We start from the raw sequence: 27,256 nt of genomic DNA on the forward strand, positions 1-27,256 counted from the left end.
TAAAATGAATAAAATATTTGATATATTTGTAGAACGAAGAGATGCATGCAGAAGGTGAACTTAGAAATAACTTAGATGACAGTGAAAAAGTAAGAGAACTTCAAGATAAAGTCGCTGAATTAAAAGCCGAGGTATGTGTAATTTAAAAAAATTTACATTTTTTACATTGTTATTAAAAAGCAGTATCTCGGAATATTGCAGTAAGGGGTGGAGAACTATCTTTTTTATAACGCATATTTATCTCCCTCATATAATATATGTCAAGCAATTGTAAGTTTTCTCTTTCAGTCTATGTAAATATAATAATACAAATCACATAAAAAGTAGCACAATATATATGTAAAAAATATTATTATATCATCTTAAATATCTTATTATATCATCTTAAATATTTTCATTACATTCAATAAAATATAATATTTGTGCAAATAATTAATAAAAAACGATGACATTTACAATATGTATATATATATATATATTTTTTTTTAATTTTTTATACACAAATATGGTATAATTTTATGTAAATATTTCTTTATAAACAAACAATAATTTGAAATAATAATTTACAAATTTATTATAGTCTCATAATTTAATCTAATCACAATTGCAATTTTTAACAATAATTAAAACCTCGAATATTCCATGAAAAAAGAAACTATTTTATAAGATACAAATAAAATATTTTGTTTTTTGAATTTTTTTTATTAAAGCACTGCATTGTTATATGTTCATTCTTTTCATTTCGCAAAATATATGTGACATTGTATTTTATCAAATAATTTGAACATTACGACATTAATTGATTATCATTTCTTTGATAAATTATGTTAATCTCAATAAGCCTAATATTACATATGTATATCATTTAAGTATAATACATTATTTAAGATTATATATAATATCATCACTATATATTCCTAACAAGTGTTTTATACATAAACTGAACCTTTCGATTTTTAATGTCACATACTGCACTCTTATAAATTTAGTCGTTATAAATTCATGCCTATTGTACACAAAAGACATTCCACTTCGCTAAGTTTGTAAATGTAATACTGTAACTCGTTTCTTCATTGATGTATTACACTTATAAGACAATTATGCACAAACTGCACCTCTTACTGCAATTTAACGCTAACTAACACGCTTCATAACGTCGTCGCTTCTGGTGGATTGCGAAAACAAAATTTTTTGTGACTACTGTAACTAAAATTTGTTTTAGCTGAATACTGAGAACGTATTTCATTTTTTCGGTAATTCATTATATCTTATTTATTATGTATAATATATCTTTTAAAAAATGGAAAATATGTAAAAAGATATTCAATCAATTCATTTTTTCAAATTTGACAATAAAAAGAAAAAATTAGAGAAAAAATATACAATGTGATTAAACGATTAATAAAATTAATTTCTTTGCAAGAAAGATTGCAATTAATTTAATTACATAAAATGTATATCGAGATAACTAAAAGACATTATAAGGGAAAAATACTTCTTCAGTATTTATTGTATACGCCACTGAAAATAACAATGCTTAATTAGTTAGAAGAATATGGCTTTGTTCCTTCGTGGATTTAAAACATATGGCTTTATACATTGCAATAATTTACCATTGTATAAGTACCTATACATATTAAGAATTCGCGTTCATCTAGAAATGATTCATTATTTCATATGGTCAAAAATAAAATCGACTGGTATTTGTACTCGCGCTTGATATAGCTTTTCATATCTGCGCTGTTCTTTGACGTATGCTTTTGAAAACAGAAATTTTCAATTCTATAATCAACTGTTCAGAGAAAAAAACTATAAAATAATTCTTATATATTTTTTTTCTTCGATATTTCACTCATTCAAAATATGAATCAAATTGAAATTATCTATAAAATTGATTTAATTTCATCGAATGTACGTTAACTAATGTCGAATTAGAAAATGAGAGTTAACACAGCGTGAGGATTAATTAGTTATGATCATAACTCTATAGATAAAACATTATTAAAAATTGCAAGCAAATTTAAAATTATTCAACTATACATGTCTTTCATGAATTACTAAGATTGTAAAATTTTAATTTATTAAAAAAGTTTGTAAAATTTTAATTTATTAAAAGATAATAAAATTTTAATTTTATCACGACAGAGATAAATTTGAGACATGTTGTTGTTAACTTCTTGATAAAATGTCCAATTAAATATATTATTTGCAATATATACGAAAGATTAAAACATAACCAGACGTCATATAAGAGCAGATATCAAACATTTTTCTATTGAATTATATGCTTAATATTCCGAGTTATGTTACTTATAATAAAAAAGTCAAACAGAATTCATATTTAATTTATATTTCATTCTTTTTCGCAAAAAGAATTATACGTCTACTTGACAAATCAATTAATATATCTTATTAATGCGAAAAAAATAAATTGACGGCTTATCGTGTTTAATCTCAGGCGTGTACGTAATTTTTTAACCGGAATACGCATAATGTTGCTGAATGAGAGAATATGCACGGTAACGATTCTTATTGTGTAAAGGTACCGAACGATGACTAGTGCTAACCAGAAGGGACTAATCGTTGTTGCAAAATTAACCCTCTATTGCTGTGTTATCTCTGTCTCTCCTCAGTTCCCCACGCCAATCACCAGCCCGGAGACTGAGCCTTGGCGCTGGCTCGAGTAAGTCTTTACCCATGTGTAAGCATCATTTTCTACCGTCTCCGTGTGTATGTGTGCGCGTGGCATGATATTTCTTGTTTTCTTTCCATTTTTTTATTGTAAGAGAATTTATCATTGTAGCTAGTTCTCTATTGCGTTATATGTTTTCCTTCATAATCTGGGTCCGGAGTTTTTGCTTTTATTAATAGTCGGCAATGTATACATTTACATAGCGAGCAAACAGATTTACATTAGCAATTCATAATTATGTGATAGTCATTATAAATGTGCATCATAAGTGTATATAGTATTAAGTATAATTAGCTTAATTCTAAGTATCCAATTAAATTCGATCGAGGAGCCAGAATTGTTTTGCGAACAATATCGGATTGAATTCTTGAGTTGATTTAATTTAATATATAATTTTATGACTTAATAATATTGTCATGTGAATCGCCACAAGTAATACTTTCGGATAAGTCCATTTAAATAAAATGTCGCTGACTTTTCTGTATTATACGCGTTGGTGATGCGTGAGCATGGCGTATTCTTCCCATTTAATTGCATGCTTCCTTAAGATTAAGTTCACTGTTTCGTTCTGATAAACATTCACGGCTGTTGCTTTTAGCTCGAAGAAGAAAAAAAATATAAATGTAAAAGAAGCGTGAAAGTAGCCGTGAAAGTATCATAAATGTTCATTAAATCAGTGTGAGATCGAATTTTAAGTTCTCTTTTCCTTCTTTGTTACATTAAAGCTATCGTATACAAGTGAACATAGCTGCATATACATAGCACGAAATTTGGATCAATGAGCATCGAGCATGGTGACTTAATGCTTGCTATTCATTAGTTCAGGATCTTATGCTACGCATATACAGCTATGTCAATTTGTGTGCAATTGCCCTTATTCATTTGCACATGATCTTATCTACTTGTATTGATACAGCTGTACATATTCAATGCAACAGAAGGATTTGCAATCTTAATGTTAATTTATGTAACTGGAATGTTATTTTTTAATATCTCTTAAGTTATGATTTTTAAAACTTTTCATGAGAAAAAAATTTCTAATTTAGTAATTCAATTTTATATCACAAGATATCAATTTATAAGATAAATAATGACAACATACATTAATAATGAAGTATTTGCAGGATTAAATTAAAATTGACGTTATTTCAGAAATTTTAAATTTGATGAGAGTTCATTTTTTCGTCTTAAAAAATTTTAATTATCTTTTCTTTTAATTTTAATAGGAATTGAATGGATACCTTAAAGCGAGATATAGAACGCTCTCTCTTTTTCTAGAGAATTACTTGGAAGTACGTCTCACATCATGTTTTATCTGTCACAGGTCATGAGGCTAGAGAGCTGGAAACAACGATGGACGGGTCTCGGCGGGCAAACTGTGCGAAGTTTCAGCGTCGATACTGAAAGTGAATTGGATGAGCGGGATCTCAGAATTTGCTTACAGGATCATATCAATACGACCACGCCAAACTCACCCGAGGTATAGAATTCTATGTATACCAGACCATTAGTAGGCAGCTAACTAATACTCCGTTATCGATGCGTACGAATCTTTTGTTCGTCGTTCGGCTTTCGCTGTAGGAAATAACGCATAGGCGCTTAGATTATAATGTACGGGGGAATAGACCCGTAATAATCCTGTTTAGTTACGTGTATTACTACTAGGCCAAATATAACAAGTATGCATAGCCAATTAATTAATTATATTATAATGAACGAAACAATGAAATAATGATAGACGTTTTCGATAATCGATCCAAGTAATCTCGATCGTAATCAGGAACAATGGTTTTAAAGAAATCAAATTGTAATTTATAATTCTATATTTGGAGATTTCTTTAAAGTTACATTTTCTTCTCAGAGCGATCATCTCATAAAATGAAAAACTTTGTTGTAATGCTTTATATGTGCAGCACCATAGACAAGTATTGTTTGTTACTACAGCAGTATATTATTATATTTTATACATATTATTATTATACTTTACATATTATATTTCATGGAGTATTACAGAGCATTTGACGTTATAATTTTAATAACAGAGTATTATATAGAATATAACTAACAATTTTATTTATTATCCAGTAAATGGTCACATATAACAATAATTCTTTTTCGAACGAAGTCTAAATTGATAGATAATAATCTCGAAAAAACTTTAAAATCTAGGAAAATTACAAATTTGAATTTTTTTCGCGAAATTTGTTGCAAAAAAATTTTGTATAATCATCTTGTAATATTTAAATTCCCGGATATTTATATATCGCAGTTGAATTATTTATTTTCCATTCTATATAAAAGGAGAGAATGATATTACGCCCTAGTTGATAAGATTAATTCCAATAATTAGCCGTTTCGTATATAATCCATATACATCGCATATTTATCCATTAATAAGATCCTTAATGTATGATATTTTATAATATTCCCAGATGTGAAAAGTTCTTATCTCTCTTATTTAAGGATTCGAACTGTTTAATAATTGCTCGAAGCTTGATTACGATCCGCAGATTATACGAAGATTATCATAGACTATATTCCGTGACACACGCAACTGTTTTTATACGCATGATATATATATATATATATATACTCTGTGTATTTTTTGTAATTCATACCAAATGTAATCGCATTTAAGAAGTTGTATATTAAACGTGGTGAGACGAGAATGTATTACCGTTTTTTATAAATATATGTATTTATATATGTGTGTCACGAGGGATCATCGCGCAATACACAAATCACGATATTCATGCAACATACAGCGTGGGTTATTCTAATTGAGAAATTTGGCTATCTAAAGTTTAAGATACATTATATACTCTCGGATAGAGGGTAAATCGAATTCTTATTATTGTTGTCCTATATATATATCTACATCATTTGTAATATATTTAAAGAATTTTTCTTAAAAAAAAAGATGAAAAAATATTAATTTTTATGGATAATATGCAATATTATGCACAGCACAAAATATGTATTTTTAATCACTTAAAGACGAACTTTATGACGGGGATTATAAGCTCTTAATAAATCGATCATAATGTTTTGAGGAAGAAAAGCGAAAGAGTTCTTCCTCTTAATCAATTTATAACGATTGCAGATTATCGAAACTGAAACTGGAGATAATCGGAAATGCTTGTAAAAAATTAGTATCCGCACAGTTCGTTTCTTACAGTGGCTTCCTAGGATAATAATTACTTTCAATATAAGCACAATATAAACACCTTGCTACTTTCTTTCATAATGAACCACCTCAGCCTACTTGCAACGCATCTTTTCTCGCTTGGCCTAAATCATTCTATATTCTTTTTACCGCGCTAACACATAAACACACACATACCCACACACATAATTGGCATCGATTAATGTTTAAAGCGTTGTAAATTTCTGCGTAAATGAATCACTTTCGGAAGCCCTCTTCGTTTTCACGCACGCATGTATACAGTTGAGCATGAGCGTATCTCGTACAAAGTAACGATGATACATTAGCAAAATGATATGTCGTGATATTTTTCGATTACTGTACTTTACAGCGAATTTTGCATAGCGTTAAAAATTGAATAAATTAATTCGTTTGTGCCGCGCGAAGATTTAAAGGAGGTACCAAAATTGATATCAATTAAGGATTAAACGAAAATTGTAGAAAAATACGAGTAACTGACTGTTTACGATAGTGTCAAGTAATGTATTTATTGTAAGTAGCACGACAAGGAATAAATGTGTAAGATCGAAGAGAAAGTAACGTTTGTATTTGCGTTTTAAATTTAGGAGAACTATTTATGGCGTTTTAGATTCTGTTGCGCATTAAATTATGCTATTAAAAAAATCGTGCCGTTAGAATCAATTTAATCATCACAGATTCTTAGCATCGTAGATGTGTGAACCGCGTTGTAGTATCGTATAACACATATCTGTAGTCTCTATCTTTCTCTCTTCTGCGTCATTGAGAATCTGTATATATAGATTGTCCTAGACCTATCGAGTTATCTTTCAGCTCCAAATATCAGAAACCGAACTAATTAAAATGACAAAGTTATGTCTTTAATATAATTATGAAATTGCCTTAGAATGACAAATTAAGAACGTATACGCTTAATCGAATTAAGTTTCAAAAGCGATAAAATTATTGTCCTTCGATTTGAAATGAATCCAATCTTTTTTCTCTTTAATCTTTCCTTTCATTCCGAGATTTTTTTTGACAAAAATTGAAAAGTTGCGACAAACGATAGATTTCAATCAAAGTTTCTCACTCGCTTAAGAAAAGATCGGTATAAAATTAATTGAAGAATTATAATTTAATAAACACAACTCGCTAGGTCGAGAACACCATGTATACGATACGAATTCGTCCCATTAAATTGAATTATTGATCATCTGCATGATAAAAGCGAAATAATAAATAAATCAGCGATTACGATTGCATTCAACGATATCAATTACGATATAAATTAAGTTGCATAAACCACGTTGTTTGCGAGGATAAACTATTATCAATCATCGTGCATTTTTGTAGTGAAATACACAAAATGTTCCTTAAGATTTATTTTTAATTAAATTCGATATGCGTGCAATTTCGAAATTTTAATAAAGATAACTGACGTTAATTGAAGATAAACAATATTAATTTCTTTTATTATAACATTGTTTATTTAACAAAGCTTTTTTCCCATTCGTGAAGCATATCCAAGATCCATACAAGAATAATTTGTACAATTAATATAATAATTCCGTAGGTCTGTCTGATAAGAATGACATCCCGAGTTGTTATTATTACCACTATTATCGTATTCAAAGAACGCGAAGTGTAGCACAAGTTACAATGCGTTGCGCCGTGCCATTAATAATTTAGCGCACGTTTTCCTGCGGAAACCAGCGCGTTCGATCGTCGGCTACCATAGGCTACTAAGATGTAGCATGCGTTCGTTCTTATTGCGACGATAGAAGGTCATCCGAGAGACGATTTAGCTCTCCTCGATCCGTAACGGACGTACATACGTTACGTCTCTCGGACGATTAATCCGTTCTCAAATCGATTTGTCATTCGGCCGGCATTCCGCCGTATTTTTTAGCGCTACAGGCGAGAGATAGGCAATGTTTAATGGGCTTTTTACGTCGCATCGCGATGCCGATCGACGGTGCAACCCATGTATGTATGTATAATACGTACGTGCGTGCATGCATGCGGACTCTAATAGACGAAATAATTCGTATCGATGCGTTATTGCGTGACATCGTGAAAGCCGCGGTTAAACGTCTGTATATATTTTTATATATATACATATAAATATATATAGACAGATACGATCTCTCGTCAACAACGACATACGACTCGCGCAATCGAGGAGGAAATAGCACGTGCGAACGGTACATATTTATTTTCCGAATAGGTCATAGATCCGATGGATTTGGGTAGTCAAAGGTCAATTAATTGATCGAACGAAAAAAACGATATTTTGTTTTTTTTAATCTGCGCGGAGATTTGACGTTTTTAAAAACGTTTCGTTAGAAAACGTCACATGTCACGCCTTCTTTGTGCTAACAGTAATCATCGAGATTTATTCACGCGTTGACGGATATAATACAAACATGTGCGATTGTTTGTGCAATTTTCTTTTTATCGTTAATAATAGCATGAATTTTTTTCGCTGAAAAAAATAGCGGTACAAAATTCAGTTTAATGGAGATAATTTTGAATACGAGAGAGATCGAATTTGTGAATATTTTTACTTTTTATTATCACGCACTATAAAACACGGTATTTACTGTATATTTTCAACGCAAGTAAAAATTGCGTATCTAAAAAGTCTAAACTATAAATCTACTTTTTTCGTATATGAATATGTACTTGGTATTTTATAAATAATGTAAAAATATGTATTGCATGTATGCATAAGCATGAATTGTCATTAATTGATGCGCAGAAAAATATTTTTGAAAAATTTATTTCAATTTTTATATCATGTATATATAATTGAACTTTTTCGCTTTATTTTTAAAATTCATAAATATCAGGAGAATATAATTTCATATACATATATAAGAGGTAAATCAGATTGACGTAAATCGCTTAAAAGTTTAAATTCAGGCTAACTTTATTTAGATTAAAAAGAAGTGAAAATAAAATTTTAAAAAAATAACTAAAACATTAATCCTTTTGGAGCGTATACGGTTTTACTAATATAATTTGCATCAAATAAACGTGTTTCAATTTTAATATTATAGGTAAATGTTTCAACATTTTTCTGTAAAAAGATCGTCGAAAATATCGAAATTACATTGTTACAGGCATTCGAGAACGCAAATATTTCAATAATACCGAGTTGAAATAGGTTAAACGGTTAGTCAACGTAAAAGGCACGGATGCATAGAGTGTAGAGTTCGAAAAAAACTCTTGGACGGTAAATAATGCACAAACGCATCGTAAGATTTTCCATATGAGTGAGTTTTCTGATAACACGTTTCACCCAGATCGATATCGTTTCTTTGCGCGCCACCGACACTACCGGTAAAGAGGGAAAAAGAGAAGCAGAGGGTGCACCCTTTTAAGCCCCATTTTAGACGAATCGATTTTCAAGTATTGTCGTACGAGAGAACCGCTCGTATATAACTCATAACGTTTTAATTTCACGTACGACATCGGGACCATAGACTTTCCATATCGTTTTCCATTTTATAAGAACGTATGATATCAATCTTTCTAATTTTTACGTATTCTTAATCATTCTGCATACACGTATAAATTGCTTAAATATTAAAATATTAAATAGTTATGTACTTTAATATATTTTGTTTTCAAAAAAATAGCATAAATTTGTTAACACAATATGAAATTATATAAAATTACCGTAAATCGCAGTTGCATCTTGTAATAACATTAGTGATTTTATAGATATTTTTTATCTTATTCTATTAACATATCGTATCTATATATCATCTTTGCTTATTACTTCCAAGTACTGATCTATGAACTGCACTATACCGAATTATGTGGTTAGGAAAAAAGACATTCCATCTCGGGAAGCCACCCATGTTGCTAAAAAAAATTTCAGTTTAAGATATACATTTCTTGTCTAATTTTTTTAAAATTATAATGTAGTTTCTAATAATAAAATAAAGTAACATTTTTATACTACAGTAAATTACAGGTAGATAAATAAATAAATAAATAAGTAAATAAAATATATATATATATATATATATATATATATATATATATATATATTTATTTATTTATTTACTTATGTATTATTTTATTTTATATTTTGGCATTTTTAAAATATAAAATTCTACTGGAATGAGCACGCAATGTATATTCTGTACTCGATAGTATATATTATTTTCTTCTCTAATGGTACGAAAATTAATTTGTATCTCATTTGAAACTTATTATATTAATAGAATATGCATAGCACTTAAAATATTATTATCTCTTCAATAATTACCGCTCGATTTTATCTCAATTTTCATTATCCGAGGAAATTTATTTTCCCTTTCATACAATAATATTCTGCATCTGACCACAACAAAGGCTGATTGTATGCGACTCGTAAAGGCAACTTATTAATTATCTGACGTCACAATTACCCTGAATCGTCGCTCGTATCGATCGTTTGTCGTCCGTGTTGTGAGATAGCCAGATCTGAAATATTATAAAAATATCAATCACATCGAATATATATATGAATTATGTATGTACATATGTGTACTCCTTCACTATAATATGATAAAAAAAAAAAGATAATGTCTCTGTATCAAATATTATTTAATTTATCTTTTTTCCTCAATTTCGAGGTCATTAACCGAGATCGCTTCATCATTGCAATATTGTGATTTATGACGTTTCGTCAAAAAAAAAAGGAAATCTGTCTGTGTAAATTATATTAGCCAATTTTCAATGCTTGAAAACGAGAAACACATATAGAATTCTCTCTACGAAAGCTCTACATTCAGTTCATTACGACACCTCAAGACCGCAAGGAGTTTAAACATCCCATCGGAAGGGTGTCGCGCCTATCGATCGCGTGCACGTCAACCGTTATCCGGTCTATCGATAATTTCCGAGGTGAAGTAGCGCACGAGGGTGTAATATATATTCCAATCTCTAGGCTTAACGATCTCGAGACTAACGATATTTCAGCTGGAGAAAGAAAGAAGGTAGAAAGAAAGAGAAAGCAAGAGGCAAAGGGCGAGGTGAGAGCATCGGGCCGCGTCGGCGTTTTCATGTGGACGACGCAAGTTGCAGCAAGTAGTTTCCCAAATAGAATCCATCAGCCGAAGAGAGTGGAAAAAAAGTAATCCTTGAAAAGGGGTTCGTCGTTGCGCCGCGCTCGACGCAGCGTTGCCGTTCCGCCGCGCGTGCACCGCGCGCTGCATTTGCTGCACCGCACTGCACTTCGCGGCACTGCGCTGCGCAGCATCCGACAGCGTCGCTGCGCGCATGCGTCGCGACATCGGCCGCCCGGGACGCGCGAGCGATGGGCCCGATCCGATTTTCAACTCTCCGTTCTCCGTCTCCGTCTCCGGATGCATTCGAGAGCGAGTCTCCAAATGCGAGAGGTGGGTCGAGGACCGTGATTAGGGATCAGTGCAGCAACTTGTAGGTTAACTCTTGAGTCTCCGATATATGTGTACAGTCGCGATAAAACGACATTCTCCGATATTTCCCTGGAAACGAAATTGTATCCTTTATCAGATGAAGCTGTGATATACTCTCGTAGTCGGGTTTTATTTGTTAATATCAATATCAAATTAAAAAAATAATGCAACAGAAGTTAAAATTTTATTTAAAGATTAACTTAATTGTCACAATTTTACATATTTGATTTTCTAAAAGTTTTATAATATTTAAAAAAGAAATTGCACTATTCTTAAAATTTGATTACATAAAAAAAAGAACTTTCTTTTTTCTCTTTTCAGACGATACAATTTTCACGCCCTTAGGAAAATATTGTTACAATTAAGGGAGAAAATTCCGAAACCGATACTGACAAACAATTGTTCCAATAACGATTCGTTTGATGAGATAGTAACAATTTTTATTGCATGAAACAGTTTTGTATAGAATGATAGCGCATTCTCATAATACATCGTATATGCATAATAAAAAAAGAAAAAAGAAAATGCATAGCCTTCGGGAAGGAATTTAATAACGGTAAGAAAATATTTTATACAAATAAATTGTACCCATAAATGTAAAATAAATAAAAACCTCTTACGCTGGATATAATTGAAATCCATCTATTTAATATTCTATTGTATTTTTATCCATTATTTTTTATAGTATTTCAATGAAGATAATAAAGGCGACGCAATGTTTATCATATTTGAAAATGCTTCCCAAAGATATAAAATGAAGTTATCAAAGGATACCAACGTCAAATTGATAATTATTCATCACACGCTTGCATTAGAGTAAAAGTAATCGAGTAACGAGATGTTGCAAATTCATTAATTCTTGTCGGCAAACTTAAATCGAGACAACGTTACTCGCAAAAACGTCCATTCCTCTCGAGGTGTTCCGGGAAGGGAGCTTTGAGAAACAGCCCTGCGCATCGTCCTTCCCAAGCGTAGTAGGGTATCGATATACCCTTTTCGCCCTGCTCGAAGCCATCGCTAGCCGCGACGGCAACGTTGCCGATTTTTCTGGAGATCTCCTGTCACGGGGAAAGGGGAGGCATGAACGAGCGTGCGCGCGCGCGCGCGTGCTCCCGTCCAAACGCATACGGGCAGGGGTGGCCGACCAATTAAATATGGCGACCGCGGCGCGGGGTGTGGCGCTTGCGCATGCGCGCGACCGTCGTGCGCGGTGAAGGGGAGCGCGACGATCGGCAAAGGGTCGTCGGGGAGGGGGAAGACGGGAATCGCGAGCGGACCAAGCGACGGTGAGAAGGAACCGGCCGGCGAGCAGAAAGAGGCGACGAGTGCTTGGCGTACGGTTTGTGTGGTGCGCGCTACCGAGAGACAAGCTCCTACGGAGTGTACGCGATCGAGACCGAGGCTTCTTGGGGAAAGAGAACGAGCGACGCGCAGGAGTGACTTGGCGAGCAGCTCCGAAAAGAGAGAAAGAGAAGCGCATATTAGCAAGAATGACGATGGCAACCGAGACGGAGAACAACGGGCCCGAGAGCAAGGAGATCAAGGACGTGAAGGAGATGAAGGAGGCGCTCAAGGACGACGCGCCGCCGGATAACAAGCAGGAGGAGAAGGACGCGACGAAGAAGGACGAGACGGCCGGCAAGAAGGACGACGACGCCGCCGCCGCGGCCGCTGCCGGCGGCGCGGCCGCGGCGCCGGCGAAGGCCAACGTCGTGCATCACCCCGACTACGAGAAGGATGTTGTTTATCTGTATCAGTTCCCGCGGACGCCGTTGCTACCGTCCCTGTCCCCCTACGGTCTCAAGGTGGAGACGTGGTTGCGATTGAACGGCATCAAATACGAGGTAAGTGTCGCGAATATCTTTTTTTTTTTTTCGCTTCTTTTCTCTCCTGGGGGGGGGAGCGGGGGGGCGCCAAATCGGTCCCCTCGCTTTTCTCCCATGCGTGTTCGTGCGTGCCCGCCTGCCGGTCTGCCGGCCCGGCGAGGGAGAATCGATTTTCTTTATTCTGCTCGTCGAGCGCCAGTCTCTCCGGCCGTTGTCTCTTTTCTCTCTCTCTCTCTCTCTCTCTCTCTCTCTTTCTTTCTCTTTTTCTCTCTTTCTTTATCGGGCCGACTCTGGCGGCCGATCGCCTTTCGGAGTCGAGAGATATTCCCGAAGTATAGAAATATGAAATATATATATAAATACGCACGTCATGTCCCGTCTTCGGAGTGTGAACGAACGAGGGGGGAGGGGGAGCAGGGATTAATGGCGCATTCAACTCTGTTCGCGCGAACGGAATATGCGCGCTGTACAAATTTCCAATCGAAGCGCGAAATTAGTTTCGACGAGTCGGATTAAAATCGATCGTTACGCAACCACGGAAAATCCTGCGTCCCCCCATGTCAACAGTTCCATTCTCGCGATTAAACGTGAATCATTTTCGCGCGTCTTTATCGTCGGCGGCCCCGCGCGAATTGGTAGCGATTTAAATCCCCGTTCTCGATCCACGATATGGCGTCGTAATTTATACCGCATTAGCAGCGAACCTCGGTTCAGTCCGCGGACAAAATATCCCTCGCGGATTCGTGCGATCGGATGGTGATTTAACGTCGCCGGATTTTCCGAGACGCGCGCTCTCGCATCTCGCTCGCGATCAGCGGGAATCAGGGTGTGGATGAGGGGGAACGCATTCGTGCGACGCGACGTTTCGACTTTCCTGATGCAGCCCACCGAGGCCTGTTTACATACGTGCGCTACATGCGTTCGTGATTGTTTCTCGAAGGCAGGGGAAACGGATTGGTAAATGTAACGCGCTTGAAACGTGTTATCCAGAGTTATCGAGCGAAGCTATTATAAGCAACCACATTTACACGATGTATATTTTTATCTCGTCTTATTTAGCGTTACGTTGATTAAATCTATCCACGCTATCTTTTAGAATTATAGAAATTATAATCCTCTTGTGTAATCGTGCCACACTTTCGAAATGAAAATGTCATTTTAAAATCTCAAACTACGAAAGGGATCTAAAAGATTGTCACCTCTCAAATTTGTACAAAATATTTTTATACTCGATGCGTTCGAAATTTCCTTTGTTGTCGGTTAAACAAAAAGGGACTATCTTTTTATATTCATTTCTTCCTCGAACATTTCCGTTCTCATCGAGGGATATATGAACATTCCTCGAGATAATTTCGTCGCACAAGGAAAAACGCGCATGCTTAAGCGTACGTCGCGACATTGTGAGGATAATTATCGTTTGCTTGCGACGCACAATAAAAATGCATGCATATAAAGACGGCCTTCGCGCGGATCGCTTCAAAATGGCGGCTGCTGTCAACTTTCGGAGCAGTGCATTCGACCTAGGCGTACCCCCGGTGTAAAGAGCAGTGTTCGATCAATTTATCCCTCGACTCATCGATAAAAAGAACGATTAGCTTGACAAAAATATACTGCGTGAAATTATGATTGCGTGGTAAAATATGCGCGCGTATCAAGAGTGAAAAAAAAAGAATAAAATATATATGCATGCGAATGAGAATAATAATTTTTTTATCCGCGTTTCTAGACTGAAGAAGAGAAAAAGCTGTAATATTTATGTCTTTAGAGCTTTTATGTACATAAACTTATGCTTCTTTCGATATCAAATTTCTTTTTCTTCCGTGAAAAAATCGGAAGATATCTCTAATCTTGTGTACCGTGCATTCCAAAGACCTATCTTGGCATTAAATTCAATGGATTTTTTCGGCAAGATTATATTCTACGCGTATTTAAGGCCATCCATCTGGATCTTTTCTTTATTATAATTCTTTATTATAAAACCCAGTAATCTTGCATTCCTCGACTTTTACGGAAAATTTGCGCGAATTCGACACGGTGATTTCCGAATAACGTGCATTCACGGCATATCCGTTGCCTTTGACGCAAAACGATCGGTCATTTCTTTCCGCTGCGCGATTTTATTGATATAGAAAGCGGGGCATCCCGCTTCCGAGACGGCGAGAGAACGATCTCGGGACGAAAGTTGCGTTTATAATTCGCGAAATCGTTACGAGCCGTGCTCGTTTCGGCTGCTTTCCGGATAAACGCAGGCGAGTAATGATGGGTTCGTTAAAAAATCGGATTTCGTCGATTTCCTTTTCCCACCGTCGTCAATTCGTACAGATCGATACGCGATATATCGGCAGATCCCTGCGAACCGATGATCGTCGAGAAAATCGATTGTGTGTTACTCGTGTGTCGTCGTCGTCGTCGAGAATAGACGCTTTCTCGCGCGAAAGTTGAAATTCTTCCCAAGCATCCCATTCGACTCGCTTAATTATCGCGATTCATTAGAACGATATTGTGAGCGAAAATCATCGTTAATGATCGGAATAATGGCCAATTGAGAATTCGTTCGTCGGTTCGCTTTTGTAGCTTCATTGTCGGCTGTAGTTGTTGGCTAACGGTTTAAGGGGCTTTTCACATTTTCATTGCTGGCGGATTGCGATACGTACCGAGTGCTTCTAACTGTGAGGGTGACTGACGTGACATAAAAATTATATTAAGAAGATATAAACAGATTTTTATGCAAAATCATTTTAATTTGAACGCAGAATCTCCTCTTTCCTCGAGCGATACTTGACAAGTTAAAAAAGATCCGATTCATATGCAAGGCGTCCTATTGTTAGAGATATCCCGCTCCCCCCCTCTTTCACTTGCTGATTCCTCGGACAATCCGCGACGTGGAATATATCCTAATGGAAACCACGACTGCAATCTTTTAATTTCTTTCATTTAATTACAAATATCATCGTGATTAACTCGAATGGAAACTTTGTTAAAGTGCACAACACAAACTGCGATATCATTAAGATATTACGAAGACTTCTCGCAGAGACCTCTGAAACTCCCTCCTCTCGTCAATTTAGCTTCGTAAACTATAATACTCACATGTATTAAGAAAATATATATTCTGAATTGCTCGAGGAGTCTGGGTACATACGAAGATAAATTTTCCGGTAGAGAGAGAAATTCCGCTAGCGATCTCTAGCCTGGTTATCGACCCTCATGACACATTTGTCTTCCTTCTATATTGTCGCTCTTGTCTACCCTGCGAGTCGTTACCCTGACATCTGTTGAACATAACACTTCGGAAGGGAATAGCGATGTAGCCGTTCAAGACTCTGCTAAACAGAGGAATGCCTTTCATTATCCGCGAGTCTGTCTTCTTAACGAACTTCAAAGGGATCTTAAAAGAAATTTTCACTCTCTTTCTCTCAATAATCTAATTTAATTCCATTGACAGTAATATTGAATTATATCGAAAAATAATTTTTAGAAGGCAAATATTATCAATATACACTTTTACTTACATTTATTTTTAAAATATCGTTATATCTCGTCATATCTAATTTCGATATAAAATTCTTTCAGCTCTAAAGTGCTCTAAAGTGTATATTTAATAGTTATCATCGTTAATTCTTATTTCAAGATATCAGAGTCATATATAAGTTATTTATGAATGAATAACGCACAAAGTTTGTACTGTTATTAAAAGCTATTAATCACTTCAGATTAAAAAGAAAGATACAATTTTCTTGATTATAAGTCTTTGGAAAGACAATTAGATTATTGTTTTATTTTTAATATTTTTCATTCTCTCTATCGCAATATATACTTATTGTTAATACGTGTTCAATTTATATCTGAAAATATATATCGAAAAGTTATTATTTGTAACAATCTTTCAATTTCTTTTCTTAAAGAACTAATGAAACAGCAGCTGACTAATTAAACTGCAAATTCCTTTAATTTCTATTGAATTAGTTTTATGCAATTTAAGTGAGGAAAAAAATTTGTTATCGATTTACAGACTTAAAGCGTCATATATAAATTTTTTAAATTTGCAATTATTTATAATTTCGAAACTATGATGAGTCTGATATCGGTTTTTTTGTTTGCTCTTTAATTTTTTTTTTATTTCTGCTTGAAAATATATTAAAAATATTCCTTTATTCAATTTCGTTGACATGTCATTTAGCATCTAAGCATACCATAAATCTTTAATTATTTATTTCCCTCGACTAGCTGTGTCATAAATATACTATAATAGCATGCCAAGAGACGATAACTGTCTTGCTGTAGCATCATATCGTGAGATATCGTTCCTGTCCCCTTCTTTTCCCCCTCTTCCCTCGTACATTTTCCTAATGAATAGCCATTCCGACCGCGAAATGACAGAATTGGGAGAAAAGAGGTCACAGGTAATACGGAGGAAGTTCCTATTGAACTAATCATTACCAAGATAGCTACAAATAATGAGTGGAACGATCGAGATCAATTGATCGAGTCGGCCAACTTCGAACATGTTAACGCTAAACGCACACGTCATTTTCGAGAAATTCCTTCTCTATCTTTCATTAACACCTTTGAAGTAGGACATCGATATCATCGATTCTACGGCTTGGAGATAGCATGGAAACCGTCCTATATGTGGACAGATGCGCTTTTTTCTAGGTCGTGGACTTTTTTATTATCCCAGTTTCCGAATTTAACTCTTCCCGAATAAGATAGAAGAACAACCTTGCGCGAACGGTATCTCAGTCAGATAAACTTGGAAGCTCATTTTTAACTGATACCTAATTTACCTAATTAAATGCCGAGAAAAAATTATCAAGGATAGATTAAAATATGTTTACATTTCGAGATACATCGCTTTTTCAATTTTCCGAACGTACAACACGGAAATCCTTTTCTCCTTGATGAAGCTATCGCTTAAGTGGCCTTTGTACGATATGAAGAGAAAAGTAAAACTCTTCAGACTTCGTCGAGATAGCGCTAAAATGTGTGTTACCGTCATTCGAAGAATGCGGCTTCGTCCGCTTTTCCCCAGCTTTACACAAACCTACCAACGAAATCGCGCCAACGTCGAATTCTTTCGTTTCCGCATTCTTGTTTTAAGTAAAAATTCGATATCCCATCCTAATGATGCAGAAACGATTAAATATTAGCTGAACATCTCTTAACCTGGCGTCCTCGTTACAAGAAATCAGATGTTCGACTGTACGACAATATTAATTAAATGCTAATCTGTTTTTAAAATTTGTTGTTTTAATCATAAATTTATTATTTCTAGTAATTAGTGACAAATTAATATTAAAGACGAGGGCACTTTCTTCTAGCGAAACTGCTTATAGAAAAAGAATATATCAGGAATAATTACTAATTATTTATTCGAAAGTATTGTAAATAGATTTAAAAAATATTCAATTTTTATAGATGTTTCAACATGAATATTTTACAACTACAACAGTAAAATGTACTTAAAAATAAGAAATTAACAATAATTAAAAAATAATTAACAATAATTAACAGTCAAATTGTTTCTCGAATTAATTAATTGTGTATATATTTCATTCTAAATTTAATATTTGCATAATAAATTTTTGATTATTTTTTCATAAATGAGTTGCTATCACAAAAATAAATAATTAATTTTACAAGTATAACACAATTAATAAATTTATAAAATTATAAATAATCTTACCGTATTTGCTTCGTTGCCACTCGATATCTCCTCCAGCCTCCTGCTTCCCTTATTTGTTCTTTGTTTCTCCTTCATGACACTCATATGTCACTTACACGGTTAATTACAATCGCGCTAATCAGTGCAACATGATGATCGCGCGGCACTTTGTACGACATTCTGAACATTAATCACATACTTTATTTTATATTGCAATAGGAGAACGTGAAAAATTCACGGTTACACGAAGTTGCGATCTGCTCTGAAAAGTCGCGCGACCGAATTCACACGATGCTATCTCTACAACGAATAGTATATCTGCGCATTTTACGACGATTTTACTATCTCTTCATTATAACGCTAATAAACAATTATACAGGTTAAAATTAAAGGTAAATATTCGCAGAATATAAGCATCGAATTTATGGCGATGCGCGATTAATATTAAGATACGGAATTTCCAATAACTGTTGTTATTAATTAAACGTTTATCAAATTTTGTAACCGCGATATTTTGTTAATTATTGAGAATTTCAAAAATAATATTAACCTTACTATGCGATACTATACGAGTTAATTGGGACACAGTAATTGTGAAAATTAATTAACTGCGCGGATTGATAATTGTAATAATCGTAGGGAATGTGATCGCGTTTGAGATGGTCTATTATTTACAAACGCACACATACACAAATGTGTGTGTATTAATATGTATACAATATTATTTATACATCTCTCTCTCCTAGTGTTTATATTTCGAGAGATAATACAAGGGCCAAATTTTACGACGTATGCCGCGCTATTGTTTACATCCCGTCTCACCTTGTTGGCATTCTCGTGGCGACATTCGAGAAAGTTAGACGGCATGAGACGCTCCGTATTACTGACGTATTATTTCTCGAAATATAATAAAAGATACGCAATTGATAAATATTAAATATAAAATATGAATTAAAATTCTCAATAACGATTGCTCTTATTAATTAAACGTTCATCCAGTTTTGTATTCGCGACGTTTTATTAATGATTGAAAAAAATTCAGAAATAATATCGACAACTTTATTATACGATACTATTGAGTTAATGACATTTGAATGCGATAGTCGTGAACATTTTCGCGTGGGATGACAATGGCTGCGTTCAGTAGAAAAAGCTGCTTTACAACTGTTGTAAAATTCGTGAGCCTGATTGGTGTCTTAATTTTGACTGAATCTAAGAGCATACACCAATCAGATTCACGAATTTTACAACAGTTGCAAAGCAGCTTTTCCTGCTGAACGCAGCCAATTGCTAATTTTAACAATCACAGCAAATCGCGTTAAAAAAAATCTATTATTTACATATGTATATATATATTATCTACACGTATCTATTATTTATACATCTCGCTCCTAGTGTTTATATTTCGAGAAATAATACAAGCGCCGAATTTTGCGAGGTATACCGCCCTATTGTTTACATTTCATTATCTTGTTATCATTCCCGTGAAGACACTAGAGTAGGAAGGTAACGATGTGAGACGCTCCGTGTTACGCATCGTATTATCTCTCGAGAATAGTATGTACGTTCGCGACGTAGTATATTATTCGTTAACGTTGGAGATAGCAATGCGTGAATTTGACTGCGCCCTGTTCGTATCTTGACGTGACCGTAAACTTCGCATTTTTCCGTCACAATAGAAAATAAAGTTTATGATTAATATCGGGAGTGTCGCAAAGTATCGCGCGATCATCGCGTTGTGTTGATTAGTGCGGGCACGATTGTAATTAACTGTGTTCTCGCGAGTGCATGTTATGTGCCACAAGAGAGCAATAAAGGACACACAAGGAGGAGATGAAAGAAACATCGGGCAATGATGACTCATCCATGACGTGAGTAATTTATAATTTTTTGTTTATTAAAATTTACTTAAATTAATTTATTATTTTATTAAAATTAATTTAAAAATTGTGGTCCTTGTTTCTCGATAATTGCATATCTTTAAGAAATTAGTGTAGGCATCAAAGTTCTATTAGAGAAATAAAATTATAAGATAGGCGTATTTAAAGAGAAATAAAAATGAGACGGAAGGGAGGGGGTTGGAAACGAGGTTACAGTAGTAAAACGATTTCGTGTGATCGGGGCACAAGAAGAAAATAATTTTCCATCTGAACGCGGGACGCTCATAGTACACTTACCGGTTAATACCGCATTACGATGTAGAAACAATTGGCAAATTATTAAGTGCCGCATCCGCCCGTTAATCCTCTCGGAGTGTTCACACGTGTTTTGCACCCGTCTCTGTCTCACGGGGTTCCCACCACCAGCATCGCCCAACGAAGCGCATAGAACGCGTGGACGTAGCAGTTTTCAACCAACGTTAGATTTTGCTGCATATGCAACGAGACCGTAATGAGAGTAAAATGCGATAAGAATAGCTCCTTATCCTGTGAGAATTGTTAATAGCCTCTCTCAAGGTAGTCGGAAGATCAAATGCGCTTGAAATGTAGACACGATAACAAAATTCAATCAAATTTCTTATATTTTTAAAACGTCGTTTTAATTTTTATTTTGTGAAATATTATAAATACTTTTTTATAAAACATGGGAAGAAACTTGTTTATAATATGGAAGAGCACTTTCTTATTCTACTAATTCTCTCTAACTTTTATTTTAATTTTTAAATTTGTACGCGTTATATCAAAAAGTCCCTTTATATTGCCAAGATAATTGGAAATTTATACAATTTTTAAACATTTTATATATCATCGGGAATTTAAAAACGCATGTTGAAATGTAGATATGATAACAAAATTAAATCAAATATTCTTATATTTTTAAAACGTCGTTTTAATTTTTATCTTATGAAATATTATAAATACTCTTTTATAAAACATGGGGAGAAACTTGTTTATAACATGGAAGAGCACTTTCTTATTCTACTAATTCTCTAACTTTTATTTTTAAATTTGTATGCGTTATATCAAAAAGTCACTTTATATTGCCAAGATAATTGGAAATTTACACAATTTTTAAACATTTTATATGTCATCGGGAATTAAAAAACGCATGTTGAAATTTCCGCTTGATTCATCCTGGTATCAGAGGGAAGGGCGAGGAAGGAAAGGGCGGGGCGACGTAAGAGATGGCTCTTGGAGCCGCTGTACTCGGTACAGCTGCACGCATCTTTGACCTTCGGTCATTGCATAGGCGTACGTCATCGTGGTTCATGCTCCGAAGAAAATTAATCAACTCTTGGTCCTATCGGCATCACATTTAATCTAATTAAATTAAATTTTAATTCTTTCTCATAAAATGGGAAATATTTAGAAAGAAAATTTTAAGCTCTGTGCCTTATAATTTCACCTGTCGAAATTCATTAATCAATTTTAATATCATTTGCTACTCTAAATATCGAGAATACAGATTTTAATATCTCTCGTACTTGATCTTAGTATATCTCGTATCTTAAGTCGTGCAACTCAGATAGCGAGTCGGTTTCGAGTGATTAAATTTCGATCGTTTCCTGAGTAAATTCCTACCTAGATTTCACGATATTTACAGCGTTATGCCCAAGAATCCTCGGATAAAAATGAGGCCAATCGGAAGCGCATACCAGCGTCAGTTTTCTCTACAATCATAAGTGACTGCACTACGCGCTGGAATTATTTTCGTAGGAATTACTTTAAAGAACATAATCAACACGATCGAGTTATAGTACGAGCTGGGTCGCTTGCAACTTAACGAACCGTGAAATTAGCTGAGTCATAGGATTTAAACAACATTCCGCGCGAGAAAAAACAAAGTGTCCTCTCCCCCCTCTCCCTCCCCTCGGTTAAGTTAGAAGAAGCCGCCGATGATATTTTTCCCACCATTTCTCTCGTTCGTTCCTTCACGATGTTCCTGCCGATTATGAATCAAATGATTCACCGTTATGGAACGGTGTTGTTCGTACTTAAGAGAAGATGCACGCGAACGATGTAAGAACATCATTACATTAGAATATAAAAATAATCACGTGTATATGGAAAGATTAAATTTTCTTCTTCGGAAAAACATGAACGAGACATGTCGCGAATGAGAAATGAGTTCCTCTTCTTGAATGAAAAAAAAAATTCGGGTAAAAAGATAGTCGTTTTGTATTTATTTACGATATTACAATAATGTTTATGGGAAAGAAAAATTATTATTAGTCGGTGGAAACGTTTCCGCTGCTATTTCTGGAACACGAAGTATATTTGTACGGGATGTCCTCGATTTACTTAACTCTCCTTCCAGCCCACAAATGCTAACAGATGCAGATTTAAACGCGTTTAACTCAACTACATGCTATCTTAATAAAGATTTAATTAAAGTTGTAATTTATTTAAGGATAATTATATTTTTAGATAATTATATATTTAAAGATAATTATATTTTTATTTATTTAAAGATAATTATATTTTAGATTTATTTAAAGTTAATTATATTTTGAGGTTGAAAGTATTAATTATCGTGGTAAATATTAATTTCATTACATTTCTATTACCGGAAAACTATATTTTATATTTATCGAAAAAAATCATACACGTTTTTATTGATAAAAAATACATGAATGCTATAAGTGTCGTACTTTTTCGCTGAGAAAGGATTGGTTAGTCTTTATTGGCTGGAACGGAACACTCGGTAGAAGGTTTAGGGCACAATCCGCGTATTGTTTTCCTCCTTTTCTCTTGACAAGAGGAAAAAAAATGCGAACAGCACGCAGTGTCGATATGCATTCCGACTACGCCACTGGCATATAACCTGTTTTAAGGTATATACGTAGTCGAATAACGGCGTTGACCATGATTATCGGCCATGGTGCCTCCCGAGAAGCTTTCGAAAGGCAACGAAAATACAATGTCAAGCGGGGAGGAAGGAGGGAACGCATCTCTCCTCTAGTCGCGCGTACGTTTCCGGCGATTTAAAGAGCCGCGACCTGCCTCAACCGTAAAGTAGGTGCATATTTTCCTCACCTCACCTCACCTGCCGCCTCGACCAAGTAGCCGAGTGCATATGTACGCGCGTATACGCGTGCGCGTGCGCTCGCGAGTTTGTGCGTACGCGTTGTTGCGCACACAGCCATCGACAAACACGCTAATCTGATATGTACGTAAGTACGATGAAAGTTTGCAAATAAAGTTTCACGTCGCGACGACGAGGAATTTCCGATCGATGTCACGTCGAACATCTTATGACGCGCTAATTTTTATAACACACGGGACGTTTCTCTCATTAAATTCTCTCACTAAATTAATGTGACCTTAATTTTAACGGTGGATTTATAAAAATATGTGAAGATTTTGTCTTTCGCGAGAGAATGGAAGACTGGAGATAGTCGTCTACTCGTTTACTTTTCGTGTAACTTTCTAGTTTTCAACATATTATACGTCTAGTTTTCAACATATTATACGTCTTTGTTTCACCATAAATCTTAAATCAAAATTATTTTAAAGCGAAGTCGACAAACATACTTGAGAGAGATGGATTAATTGAGGAATAATGTTTTAAAGTTTCCTAAAGCTTTTTAAGAATGAATATTTTTCATTCATTATTAAAATTCTTAAGTGATTGTGGCTCAATGTTCGAATGGAAAGAAAATTAATCTTTCATAATTCCTTTCTTTTCATATTATTTTACGATTAGAGAATTAATCATATTTTTATAGTGTATTTTTGATCTTGGAATGTTTCGTAATTGGCATTTTTATTAATACTGTAGTTAACACATTTTTTATCCGAATGCCTTGTTATTGCATATCATAACTCGAATGTTGTTAATAACACGCATATTTTATTAATGCTTCAACTTGAACGAACAAGATTATGAAAAAATTTTAATTATCTATATTTATTCATGAGTCAAGTTTCGATAAACGAAGTGTTTTGTAACGATTTCCTATTAACATACCAAGAATATACGATGAAAATAGATTTACATCTGATATATATTTTCTACATTTTCCGTTTTGTCATTGAGATATATATATGTTTATATTTAGAAGTTCAAATTATCTGCTGAAGTTTTATACAAATGAAATAGCTCTATTATTGATTGTAGCAATAAGCACAATTAAATTACTTATATTAACTTCTATATCTATATATTAATTTTTCAATGTGAAATATTAATAACAATGTGCAAAGACAAGAATCATTTTTGTTTGATTTAGAAAGTTCTCAAATTCCATAAATAAAAGACGAATGATTCACTCTCTAATCATGAGAAGATAATTTGATCGATTCATGTGGAATGTTTGATAACAAATCACATTTTCATGTACATGGCAATATTCTTTATTTGAAATAAAATGGATTTTAGAAAATTTCATTGTAAAATTATGAAATTTAAACTTTTACTCTTCAACTAAATGATTCTTAATTTAATAAAATAATTACCTCAAAAATGGAAAAAAGAATATAATTACATAAATTAATTAGCATCAGTTTATTATTAAATCTTTAAAAAGCGTGAAGAAATATACATGTGCAAGTAAATTTTCCTTGAAGAGAAAATTTATTCCAATTTTCAACAAAGTAGATTCGCGCCAACTGTCAAGTTCACCCCATATTGCATTCGCTAAGAATCTCATATCGCGTTTGTTATTGGAGCGCGTGGCAAAGGCCGGCTTACGTCTATAATAATTGGACGTCGCGAGAGGCACAACGGATTGAAAATCGGTATTCATAAAGCGTTTTCTCGCGACAGGACGCGATGGCGACGACGACAAAGAGGAATGTATAAGGCCGATCGTACGAACGGGCGGCGGTCGCGATGCGGCTACGATCCTTTATATAGCGATGCGGGAGAGCGTGTCGCAAGATGGACAGCCCTGGAACGCCATAACGTTGAAACGGCGAACGGGAATAATGCGATGCGGGAATATTGACGAGCTGCCGATGCTCGGTTAGAAAACAATTTTCCACGCATACAACCGCGGAATTACTTTTCGCGCTTTGCCTCCCCGCCTCGCGTCCCTCCTCCTCTCCCTTGGCGAGTTATGCATTCGTCGTTGCATACCACAGGCCGCCGGATGATTTATGCTCTTTGCCGACCTGATTAATCCTTACGGAGCGAGAGAACAGCAGCTACATTCTTAGACTCCATATTTATATCGATTTATGGCATTTGTCATTTGCATACACGCTGACAGTGTCTCTGGTCTGCTTTTTTTATATCAGTTTCTCTTAATCTTGTTTTTTGTGAGAAATGTAATCTTTACCGATTGATTGTTTAATGATTGTGCGCGCGCGGGATTATTTTACTTCAACAAGATCGGTAAACGCTTTTTTATAATATACAAATATACACAATGTGTACACGAATATATAAATAAAATTTAAAAATATATTCCATGAAATAAGCGTGGCAGAGAGAGACAGTATTCCGGATATTTGAAAATTTATCTCTGTTATTATCAACGAGTAAAATAAATAAGAGTAAAAATACGCGTTGTTATAATAAAGATTGTAAAATATATTTTATTTTGACAAATGAACAGAAAAATGCAATTACATATGCAAGATAAAAACGGATCAAACCATCTCTTTCTTTATATTTAATGCAAGAGATGCAAGTTAAATCTGCAAAAACTTCAACTCACGCAAACTTTTGCTTTCGAGCTCTCAGTTGAAAAATTAACAAAGTAGCTTGCATCTACGTTGCTTTATTTCTAGATCGGTTTATTTATTTATCGGATCAGTAGAGCAATCAATGGGGCGCCAGTTCAGGAAATTCCTTTCAATGATAAATTCTTGCCGCCGAGCCTGACTAATCAGTCGGCCGCGATGACATCTCGTAATGCATAGCTAATAATTTCGATCGTAAATTAAGCGATTTCAGAATGTATATGTGTGTATGTATGTATTACGATTAATCGTACGAACAGCATGAGTTTTTATCGGCCGACACGATCGGTCACTCAGCGCAATTATTCATGAACCGAGTGACTCACCGGAATGGTATATCCTGGAATTGAGTCTTATAGTTACCGGCACGAGAATCATTGCAGCATTGCGATTGTACGGGCTGGAGTTCCGCTCGGAATGTCGGCTTAGATAATTTTACGAGGACGATCAGCACGCGCCGTTGCAAGAATTAACGAGATCGTTAAGGAGATTGTGGGTAGGTAGTCTCCTTCTGAAGGAAAAGTCGCAGAGACCTAGCTGTTCTCGTAAATTGCTCCAATGAATACCTTAACTCTCCCATTTTCCCCTCTCTCTTCCTCTCTTTCTATACATATATTAAAAATATAACATAAAATATTATTATAGGATATATTATTATATAATAATATATCTTTATTTTATTATATATTTAATATATAATAATATAATTATAATAATATTTATTTTATTATATATTTAATATATTTAATATATATAATAATATTATATATAATTATATATATTAAATATAATATTATATATATTATAGGAAATTATTAATATTTTTATTGGGTTACTAATAATTTCC

At 34.3% G+C, this 27,256-nt stretch overlaps 2 protein-coding genes and 1 long non-coding RNA gene across 8 annotated transcripts in view; 2 read left to right on the top strand and 1 right to left on the bottom strand.

Moving 5' to 3' along the window:
- The window catches only part of Evi5 (ecotropic viral integration site 5), a 26,140-nt gene extending 13,730 nt beyond the window's left edge, over nucleotides 1-12,410 (top strand). For 2 of the 3 annotated variants that reach the window (XR_014440366.1, XR_014440367.1), the window contains 4 exons: nucleotides 33-131; nucleotides 4,017-4,172; nucleotides 11,612-11,846; nucleotides 11,976-12,410. Coding sequence is in view for 1 of the 3 variants with exons in the window: in XM_083108607.1 (XP_082964733.1) it covers nucleotides 33-131; nucleotides 4,017-4,172; nucleotides 11,612-11,635 (279 nt within the window). In the remaining 2 variants the exon portion in view is untranslated. Of the gene's footprint in view, nucleotides 1-32; nucleotides 132-4,016; nucleotides 4,173-11,611; nucleotides 11,895-11,975 lie in introns of those variants that run through there. The other variant, XM_083108607.1, reaches the window with a different exon arrangement.
- LOC145977001 (uncharacterized) lies at nucleotides 8,661-21,064 on the bottom strand. Of its 3 annotated transcripts, none has more exons than XR_014440368.1 (3): nucleotides 20,959-21,064; nucleotides 10,138-10,334; nucleotides 8,661-9,728 (listed from the first exon to the last, which is right to left on the bottom strand). It is a non-coding gene; the product is annotated as an uncharacterized LOC145977001 (long non-coding RNA). The 3 variants fall into 3 exon arrangements; XR_014440369.1 differs by lacking the exon at nucleotides 20,959-21,064 and adding an exon at nucleotides 18,803-18,979; XR_014440370.1 differs by lacking the exon at nucleotides 20,959-21,064 and adding an exon at nucleotides 10,659-11,478.
- Fax (failed axon connections) overlaps nucleotides 12,597-27,256 on the top strand; it is a 30,404-nt gene continuing 15,744 nt past the window's right edge. The window contains exon 1 of one of the 2 annotated variants that reach the window (XM_083108610.1): nucleotides 12,597-13,134. In XM_083108610.1, the coding sequence (XP_082964736.1) occupies nucleotides 12,781-13,134 (354 nt within the window). In that variant the 5' untranslated portion in view covers nucleotides 12,597-12,780. The remainder of the gene's footprint in view (nucleotides 13,135-27,256) is intronic. The other variant, XM_083108611.1, reaches the window with a different exon arrangement.

The sequence above is a fragment of the Camponotus vicinus genome, unplaced genomic scaffold, assembly GCF_025532165.1.
Source record: "Camponotus vicinus isolate PSW18456_S1 unplaced genomic scaffold, iyCamVici1.0 SCAF_9, whole genome shotgun sequence".
In the NCBI taxonomy this organism is placed as follows: Eukaryota; Metazoa; Arthropoda; class Insecta; order Hymenoptera; family Formicidae; genus Camponotus; species Camponotus vicinus.